At 40.4% G+C, this 10376-nt stretch overlaps 1 protein-coding gene across 3 annotated transcripts in view; it reads right to left on the bottom strand.

The window, feature by feature from the left end:
* The window catches only part of LGR5 (leucine rich repeat containing G protein-coupled receptor 5), a 141794-nt gene that overhangs the window by 23563 nt on the left and 107855 nt on the right, over positions 1 to 10376 (bottom strand). For 2 of the 3 annotated variants that reach the window (XM_004386449.1, XM_012558400.1), the window contains 3 exons: positions 9880 to 9951; positions 7042 to 7110; positions 4984 to 5055 (listed from right to left, as the gene is read on the bottom strand). In XM_004386449.1, coding sequence (XP_004386506.1) covers positions 4984 to 5055; positions 7042 to 7110; positions 9880 to 9951 — 213 coding nt within the window. The remainder of the gene's footprint in view (positions 1 to 4983; positions 5056 to 7041; positions 7111 to 9879; positions 9952 to 10376) is intronic. The other variant, XM_012558399.1, reaches the window with a different exon arrangement.

The raw sequence follows: 10376 nt of genomic DNA, 5'->3' as shown, positions 1-10376 counted from the left end.
AAGACTACAGCCTTCAGTATGGATTACACCTCAACATAAAGAAAACAAAAATCCTCACAACTGGACCAATAAGCAACATCATGATAAACAGAGAAAAGACTGAAGTTGTCACAGATTTCATTTTACTTGCATCCACAATCAATGCCTAAGGAAGCAGCAGTCAAATCAAACGACGCATTGCATTGGGCAAATCTGCTGCAAAAGACCTCTTTAAAGTGTTGAAAAGCAAAGATGTCACCTTGAGGACTAGAGTGTGCCTGACCCAAACCATAGTGTTTTCAATCGCCTCATATGCATGTGAAAGCTGGACAATGAATAAGGAAAACAGAAGAATTTATGCATTTGAATTATGGTGTTGGTGAAGAATATTGAATATACCATGGACTGCCAAAAGAATGAACAAATCTGTTTTGGAAGAAGTACGGCCAGAATGGTCATTAGAAGCAAGGATGACAAAAACTTTCTCTCACATACTTTGGGCATGTTATCAGGAGGGATCAGTCCCTGGGGAAGGACATCATGCTTGGTAAAATAGAAGGTCAGTGAAAAAGAGGAAGACCCTCAACAAGATGGATTGACACAGTGGCTGCAACAATGGCTCAAACATAACAATGATTGTGAGGATGGTGCAGGACCGCGCAGTGTTTCGTTCTGTTGTACACAGGGTCACTATGAGTCCGAACTGACTTGACGGCACCTATCAACAACAACAACATATTACATAACATTCCTGATTCCTTGGTTTCAGGAAAACCTCAAAAAGTGTTTTGATTTGCATTATGAGACTTTTTTTAAAAAAAGAAATCTACACTATATAACATTGAAAATTTCTGACAGCAAGGCAGATATAAATGATAGTAAACAAAAATGCACATGAGCAGAGTGGAGTTAACCTTAATAATCTTCCTCTGCCTCCAACAACTGTGGATTATTCATTGAGTGGCAAAAAGGTAATTCAAAGTATTGGCAATCATATAATTAAAGAAAGGTGAAGTTCTATATGAAGGTTATACCCACTGGTCAGATTTTATCACAACATACCTAAGGGACTCTTCAAATCATTTGAGAGGAAAATAGCTATTTGGGGATTTTGTAACATTACAATTTTTCTTTCATCAATTATTGCTTTAAAAGGTTGGGTGGTATTAGAACTTAAAAATATTTTTGTTTTACAGATGTTTTCAATGTAATGGTATTTGAACTGCCTGGTTAACGGAGCCCCCACACATAGTTCTTAAATGAAATGACCTTATACTTCAATTAAATTCAACAAATATTTATCGATGTCTACTGTATTCGAAGTATGAGGGTCAATATTGGCAGGGATTTAAAGACTAATACATTCAAGAAGTTGTCCTTGAGTATCTATTATGTGCCTGGCATTATGCTAGATGGTGGGCGTGTGAAGGGGCCTGCTCCAAAGACACTTGGAATCAGTTGGGATAAAACAAATAAATACGATAAGAGCATATCACTTTCACTTATATGGTGCAACTGAGGGACACAACAACTTTATACGATCTGTAAGGTGATGCCGTTTTCCTCATTTCTGAAGAAAGAAACTAAGACTCAGGTAATTAACCTTGGCATGTTCATTACCTCCCAGATACCTGATTTTCTGAGATAATAGTATTTATTTGTAGAGTTTGTGTAAGAATTAAATGAGTTAATGCATGTGTAGCATCGGGCATAGCGCCTAGGACATAGTTGTTACCCAACACACCTAAGTCCCCTTCTATCCTCCAACCCTTGGTTCTCTTCTTTTCCCTTGAGATTGAACAATTGGTAAGAGGAATAACTAAAGCTGGAAGATAGGCCTTATGATTAAAAAATGGAATTTTCCTCATAATATTACACAATCTGTTATCTGCACTGTATGCTTGCATGTATATAATTGTGTTCGTATGCATGTACCTATGTATGTACACTGGACAGATATGAATGCACATGTTTGTGTACATAAGGCAGAAGTATCAGAAATACAAACAAGGAGCTATGGGCTTTCTGGGACGGAGCTCTCTCCCATTTTAGGGGGATATCAATAGAAACTTCATGAAAATGGCATTTGAAATGGGTCCTGGAGACAGAATTTCAACAAGCATAGTGAGGGGATGAAAGAGTAGGAGCAAAGGAAAAAAAGGAAAGAGCTTTGTTCTATGAATATAGCTTGGTTTACAGCATAGAGAAGAATCTCTGGGTGGTGCAAATGAATAAGCGCTCGACTACTAGCTGAAAGGTTGGTGGTTCGAACCCAACTTGAGGTGCCTTGGAAGACAGGCCTGGTAATCTGCTTCTGAAAGGTCATAGCCTTGAAAATCCTATGGAGCAGTTCTACTCTGCACACATGGGATCACATGGGGTTTGCCATGAGTCAGAATCCACTCGAGGGCAACTAACAACAACACAGCATAGAGTAATTCAGGAGAGCTTTGGGGAATTGGGAGGCAGGGTTGGCTTGGGCTCTGTCTTGGAGGGCTGTGAATGGCAGGGTAAGATGTTTCCACTGAACGTAAACAGACAACTTTGAATCTCTCTTTGTTTCGCAGCAGGGGTGTGACAAGTTGGATGCTGTGCTTCTAGTGAGATGCCTCTGCCATGGCAGGGAGACCAGCCTGATGCTCTTGACTGGTACAAATCTACAAGTAATGGTGGCAGTGGGGATGAAAGAAGGATGGGAAGATGGATAGGATAGGGACTACAGAGGTAGAAATGAAGACTGGGTAGCTAATGGGCTACAGGAAGCACTCACAGAAATAGTCAGAAGGGGCGGGTGTGGGGATGGCCGTGAAAAGAGATGGAAACAGACATGGGAGCAGGGAGAGGAGAGCTTCATGGAGAAAGTGATCAACACCATCAAATGCTGGATAAAACCAAAAACCCATTGCCGTCAAGTTGATTCCGACTCATAGTGACCATATAGGACAGAGTACAACTGCCCCATAGGGTTTCCAAGGAGCCGCTGGTGGATTTGAACTGCCGACCTTTTAGTTAGCAGCCAGGTTCTTAATTACTGTGCCAAAAGGGCTCCAAACACTGGATAGAAGCTTCAGTAAATATTAGGACGGTTAGCCCTCCTCTGTAAGGGCCCTGGTGGCACAGTAGTTAAAGCGATAGACTGCTGACCAAACGGCTGATGTTCTAAACCACTAGCAGCTCCGAGGGAGAAAGATGAGGCAGTCCACTTTAGTAGAGATTTACAGCCTTGGAAACCCGGTGGGGTCTCTGTGAGTCGACTGCAGTGGGTTTTTGGAGTCCTCCTCTGGGGTGATTAGCATATCAAAAGAGTGATTAAAAACCAGCCCTGTGGCTGCAAGGAAAAAGGAGCAAAGGCAGTGCAATTTACCAACCTCTTAATATGTAAATACTCTCTAATGAGGAGCCCTGTTTATTGGTCAATAGACTTCAAAACTCTCAGTTTGCCAACATACTGCCTGAACATTTCAGAAATGATGAGTGGTACTGTTTTCAGTCATCAGGGCTGAGACTCCAGCTCATTTGTGACAAATGCCATGTGGTTTCAGAAAGCCTCTTAATCAAGTTAGCACAGGACAAACATCTGCGAAGAAGTGCCCTGGAGTCATGTTCAACAGTTGTCCTTACTCTCCTTCTCCACAGCTGAGACCCCTCACCCATGACCCCAGGCCAGCGCTATGCCCCAAAGCTGCTCCTGACAGGTGTCTCTTATCTAAGAGCCAGCTGAATGTTTAAATATTTTCATTGTCCTATAGCTACACTTGGAGCCCTGGTTGTGCAGTGGTTAAGAGTTTGGCTGCTAACCCAAAGGTCAGCAGTTTGAATCCGCCAGCCACTCCTCAAGCCCTATGGGGCAGTTGTACTCTGTCCTGTAGGGTTGCTATGAGTCGGAATCTACTTGACGGCAACGGGTTTTATATCTACATATTACAATCTTCTGTCTGTGCTAAATGTGAAGCACAGAATTAATTATACTTTGTAGTTGGAGACTGTTTTATGCTTTTGTTGGCATATAAATCCTCACGTACACCTTTCTAGAACATACACAACTTTCTAGAATTACATCCTACTTTGTATAAATGTGACTCAGTGCGTGGGCTTGATAATTAATAGATATGAGGACTTGGCATAAAACAGAATTCCACCCCCACTTTACAATTTAGACTGGAGTCTACAGCTGTAAAGGACCCTTGTTTGTATATAATAATTTACATTTCTAATATACTTAGGTTCAAGTTTGGACAGTGTAACCTTAACATTGATTCTCTAAAAATCAATTTTCTCCCGTAGATAATGGAGATATCAAAAGTATTTCCCAGCATTACTGTGAAGTGAGACAAGGCATCTAAAGATATACAGCATAATGGCCTGCACATTGTTGTTATTGTTGGTGGTTGCCCTCGAGTCAATTCTGACTCATGGCAACCGCATGTATGCAGAGTAGAACTGCTTCATCCTTTCAGAAGTAGATCACCAGGCTTTTTTTCCTAGGCCCCTCTGGCTAGTAGTGGAGTGCTTAACTGTTTATGCCACCCAGGGACTCCTGTCCTACACACACACACACACACACACACACATACACACACACATATATATATAAAACCAAACCCCATTGCCGTCATTTTGATTCCGACTCATAGCGACCCTATAGAACAGAGTACAATAGCCCCATAGGGTTTCCAAGGCTGTAATCTTTACAGAAGTAGACTGCCACATCTTTCTCCCGAGGAGTGGCTGGTGGGTTTGAACCTCCAGCTTGCTGGTTAGCAGTTGAGCACTTAACCACTGAGCCATCAGGGCTCCTTGTCCTTCATGTAGTAGATCCTAAAAAAAAAAAACAAAACTTTTTTTTTCCAGTGTTCATCTAAAACCTGGCAAAACACCTTCATATACACTCCTCTGTATAGTTTCTTACACTAACTGACAGACACAACTTGGGCAAATATTGAACATTTATTGTACATGCTAAATTTCAGGATGGAAAATCAAAAAAGCACTACGGTCACTTACATTGTAATAAGAGAAGGGTTGCCTACAAATGCTTTTTCAGGTATCGACTTGATATTGTTGCTATGAAATCCTCTAAAAAGAGAAAAAAAACAATTTATAGAAAATAACATGTGGGGTAAAATTATTTAATAGTTTTCCTTCCTGTAGCAATAATCAGCACCTTTAGTAGCCAGAGGACAACGTTAAATTCTTCTATGCATCTTGAAACTTATGGGCCCTTAATTACTCTCTAGAAGAAGAAATCCCAAGCTGTCATCTTGAAAGAAGAATAAATAATCTGAAAATAATAACTGTACTTTATGGAAATAGACAACCTCATGTTCTAAAAAGAACACCAATCTGTTAAAACAAAAATTATATAAAGCCAATAATATAAATTGATTTGAAGTTTATTTAATGTATGATTTGCACATCGTGCGACACTTTTGACTAGAAAGTTGAAGTGTTCCAAAGATGAGAGAACGTCCTAGGATTCTTATACCTCATCTTAATCAACATTGCCATGGAAACAGGCTGCAACAGTGTTTTCATAATGGTGATTTACCCTAAAACATAGCTTCTAGTCTGACCCTGGGGTTTGTTTCTGGAAACTGACTTCACATAGATAATTCTTCAAAAGAGCACAATACCCAAGGCCAACTATCTGTACCCCTGTAAACGCTGCCTTTGAGTCAATTCCGACCCATAATGACCCTATAGGAGAGAGTAGAACTGCCCCATAGAGTTTCTAAGGAGTGGCTGATGGATTCAAACTGCCAGCCTTTTGGTTAGCAGCTGTATCTCTTAACCATTGCACCACTAGGGCTCCCAAGGCCAACTAGTCTTCACTAATTAGCAAGGCTATTGTTGACTTAAAGGGGACTTTTAGGAGACCAGTATGCTCAAGGCTCAAGGTTAAAAGATCATCTCAGGGCAATGGCCTGGGTGGGTCACTCAGAAATCTGGATTTCTTGGGAATCAAAAACTGTTTCTCATATCCCATAAAGCACCACAGTATAACAGCCTAAGAGAATGGGAGTCATGTTTGGAGACAGGATTACGATCAGCTCTTCCTGACCTCGACTGAAGCTAGCGGAAGATAAAATTGATTTAAACTGCGGTGAAGCAGAGATTTAAGTAATCTCCTTACGAGGATGAAATTTCCTGACCCTAAGGAATGGGCTTGGAAGGACGATGCCCAGGCTCAGTGAGTCTGTAATGACAAATTGATTCTCATCTGTCGGTGCCAACTCTGTCTGAGAGGCAGAGGGGCGGAGTCAGTGATCTCTGGGTCCTTTGTGGGCTGCGGCTGTGTGATGTGTGTGACAGTCTTTGGGCCGTCTGAACACATAAGATGGTGATTTCCCAGCCAAGCCATGGCAGAACCTCCTGAAGGCAGAACCCCCTGAAGGCAGAACCCCCTGAAGGTTTCTTCCTATCAACAAACTCTACTGTCTGCCTCCTTTGGCTGTGTGTCTGATATCTCTCTGCCAGGAGAATAAGCCTCTATGTTTATTTTCCTTTCAAGTGTTAGAACATTCTTCACGTAGGTTATTCATATTTTTAGTGACAAAAAAACCTAAAAAATGAATTAAATTTTGTCATATGAAAGACAGTACATGCAACCTAATGACTGAAAGCTAGCTTTATTAGTAAAATTGGTATTTTTTTGTTATTTTATAAGATCCATGAAGAATTTAGAGAATATGAAATAATGTATGTGAAAGCATCCAGCACTGTACTAGGCATATACAGTTTTATTCATCTGTTGCTAGATTCATATGACCTAGGAAAGGTTCTACTACAGTCTATAAAGTACATAAATGTTGGGCAAGTATGGCTTAGGAAAAGAGATAAAACGCCCATATATTACAGAAAATCCATTATAAATCAAAATAATTATCAGATACTTGCTGGTGATAGGTGTCAATTAAAATATCTTTCAAGTGCAATTAGCCATTATTTATATTAATGCATTCAAGTTTCTAGCAAGTAACATTATGTACAATAATCACACATATTTTAGAATAAATTCACAAAGAATAATATTCTCCCATCAAATTTGTTCTTAATACTTACAGTTCTTTAAGGTTGGAGAGTGTTGTGATTGCAGTGGGGAATTCATCAAGGTTATTGTAATTTAAATCTCTGAAAAGAAGTAAATAGCATTTTCAGTTTTTCATTTAAAAATTCATATAAACGGTATTTACAAGAAATTAACCTGCTCTTCCAATAGACCAATGTTATTGATGAAAATTCTCATTCTTTTCTTTATGGAGAGATTTTCCTGGCTTGCTGACTATTATCATTTCATAAGTATCTGCATTAAAATGCTCATTAGACAGATCATGAGAAGTTTCAGAGTCAAAGTTCAATGGCACGGGTACATTTAAAGAAGGGAGAGGATGTGCAGTGGTGTTAACTTTCAAGTAGGAAGGACACCTGACCAGGTGTTGACCTCTTGCCTATGTAGCTCTTCATCTGTACCTGACTCACTAAATTGTGAGCCTGTATCTGCACTCCTCCAGGCTCCTGAATGACATCCCACTACTTGATCCTTCCTTCACCCTCTAACCCTCCCACCCCGCTTTTCAGTGTGTAACATGGTAAGATATCTTGGATGGCTACTTTGCCCCTGACTCCTGTAGGGTGCCTGTATCTCCCCCACCCTGAGGTCCAGGATGAGAGCCTGCTTCTGGAGAGGCTTGAGTGATACAGGGTACTCTCAGGAAGGACATCAGGTCTAGAATTTTCTCAGGGTCACAAATCATGATTCAGATTAGAAATATGATGTTTTCCTTGGTCTGTGAGGCAAAACTCTGTATTATCCCTCATGCAGAGAGGTGGAATGACCAGACAAATGATCTCAAATAATTCATTTCTCTGTTATGATACAAGTGGCTTTTCAATTCCATTACTCACAAGTGCTTTATAGACTTACTCCACAACATATCTACATCTTCGTATGAAAAAGTAATTGCCTCCTGGTCTCTGGGAATGGTAGATCTCCCAGATGACACAGGAAAACCTTTTGGTCAGGCAATCAGATGTGGTCAGATCTTCCTCTGTGGAGAAGAATCGCTATTTAATTTTAAGAGCGAGATAATTTGACTGAGTTAAACATGAATCAAGATTCCTACTTGTCTGGCACAAACCATCCCTAAACTATACTGCAGGCAGGAAACTGGTGTCTTTTGTGGACATAAATTTTCTTCCTGTTTGTAAATCTCTCCAGATGCTCTGTTTTGATTAAACAAGGATTGGGTCCTTATAAATTACTTGGATTTCTAGTGGGGGGAAGGAAGAGGCTGGGAATAACCAATTTACTGATCCTCTGTAGCCCTGGGCAAGGTGGGGGAAGGGAGACAAGGAAATTTACACAAGTTTGCCCTGAAATGTTTTGCTCTATGGTATTTATATGCAATCCTGGGTCCTCACCCAAACAGGAGGGGGAGGGGGGAAAGAAAGGAAAAAAAAAAAAAAGACTATGGAAATATCCATCAAAGCCCATCTTGTTTTTCTCTCTTGTAGTGAAAAGGACTAGAAGGTGATTTCCATTGCTAAGATCCCCAGCCCAGCCCTGTGTAGATAAAAGGAAGAAGTTCTAAGTTTTCCTAGCAGCTAATGGGAACTGCTTGCCTATGCCATTAAGATGACATCAAGGTCATGACTAGACAAGTTAGTCTTTGGCACTCAGTGACTTGAGTAACCATGGAAGGAAAGCTGTTAGTGCTCATCAGTCACAAGAAGGCCATCACCAATAGGAGCCCCTAAGGACCTGGTTATCTACAGAGTTGAACTCTGTATTCATATGATACTGGACTCTACAGCAACAGGAGAGGTGGTTTTTGGCTGTCTCCTTCTGCAGGCCTGGTGAGAGGCAGCATTGTAGATTGGGTGGCCCTGTGTGGTTTATTGCACTTGGGTATTAAAAACATGGGGGAGGGTGGGCTCAGCTGGAGCCACCAGGACCTTCCTCTCCCAGCACATTCAGGACCCTCAGTGCCTATCACCTCTCAGTTATTATCCCTTTCTCACTCAAAAGGGCAATGAAGAGCAGTTCTTCCCCTGAGAAAAAACTGGGGCCCTGAGGTGGCCCACCAGAACCCTTTGCACTTTTTTTCTGGGAGAAGCTCAAGGCTATGGTCAGCTGACTGGACTGTACTTATATTACAGATGCCAACTCAGAACTGAATTTTCAAACTAGTCTTTGAAAGTAGTGTATGGGGTAGGATTTCAGAGACAGACTAGAGAAGAAAGCAAATCCCAGTTATGCAACTGACTAGATATGTAATGTTGGTAAAATAACATAACCTATCTAGAACCTGGAATAAAATTGAAATAGTAACAGCTCTCATAGGGTGGTTGTAAGGATTAACTGAGACAATGTATGCCAAGTGTTCAATACAGTATATGATTATAGATATACTCAATAAATGTAGTTCTTATTACTTTTTAGACTTTTGAATTGCTTTAACACAAACCTTGCTGTTTCCTAATGAAACAGCCTGTTTATCTCAGATTAGAGACTCAGGCATTTGCTTAGTCTGCATCCTCTCATTCAGCAGGGAGAACCAGACTTATGAATAGTGAGCCTGAATGACAACACAGAACTGATCCTTGACAGTAAACACACATTCCTAAGCAAACAGTCACTGCTCAGGAGAGAACATCTCATTTAACTTAACAACGATTCTAACTAAATTTATCACTCTTGTTAGACTGAAATAACATTATTGTTTAGCTCTGTGGTGTGTGTGTGTTTTTGTGTGTACGATAAAGTCACTGTAAATATCTGTTTAAAGCTCAGCCAATTAACCAAACCAAACAGCAAGTTTGGCTTTAAGACTATTTTGATTCTTTCAGAATATTCATGAAAACACTGAAAAAAGGGAAACAAATAAAAGGTCAACTCACAAAGTCTCCAGGCTGTGGAGCCCATCAAAGCATTTCTTTCCCAGGGAGTGGATTCTATTGTTATGGAGATGCCTGCAGACGAACATTAAGGACGCAGTCAGGAAGGCACACTACCCAGAGCAGACTTAGGCACAACGTTTCAATTGGTTAAATCCAAAGAAACTTATATTGAAGAACGCGCTAATTATATACAAGAAATGCTTTGTTCAACATTAAAAAAAAAATACCTATATGCCCCATTCACATTCACCACAGATGATTCCGTATCACAGAATTTAATTGGTAGACATAGTTTTACTTTTTGGGTTTGAGATATCAGGGCGTGTATAATGATATAAGCAACGTGATTAATACAAGTAAATTCAGGTTTTTCAGCATGGTTCTTCAGCGTATGATTTAGCATAGATTGTTCAGCATGACTTCGGCATGTAGGATGCTAAGCAGAGATACTGACCATCTTTAACAAATAGAGGCTCAGGGAAGGTCCTATGTCTACT

Source organism: Trichechus manatus, unplaced genomic scaffold, assembly GCF_000243295.1.
Source record: "Trichechus manatus latirostris isolate Lorelei unplaced genomic scaffold, TriManLat1.0 scaffold00164, whole genome shotgun sequence".
NCBI lineage: Eukaryota > Metazoa > Chordata > Mammalia > Sirenia > Trichechidae > Trichechus > Trichechus manatus.
The sequence above is the reverse complement of the archived record's forward strand: the minus strand, read 5'-3'. Positions and strand labels throughout refer to the sequence as shown.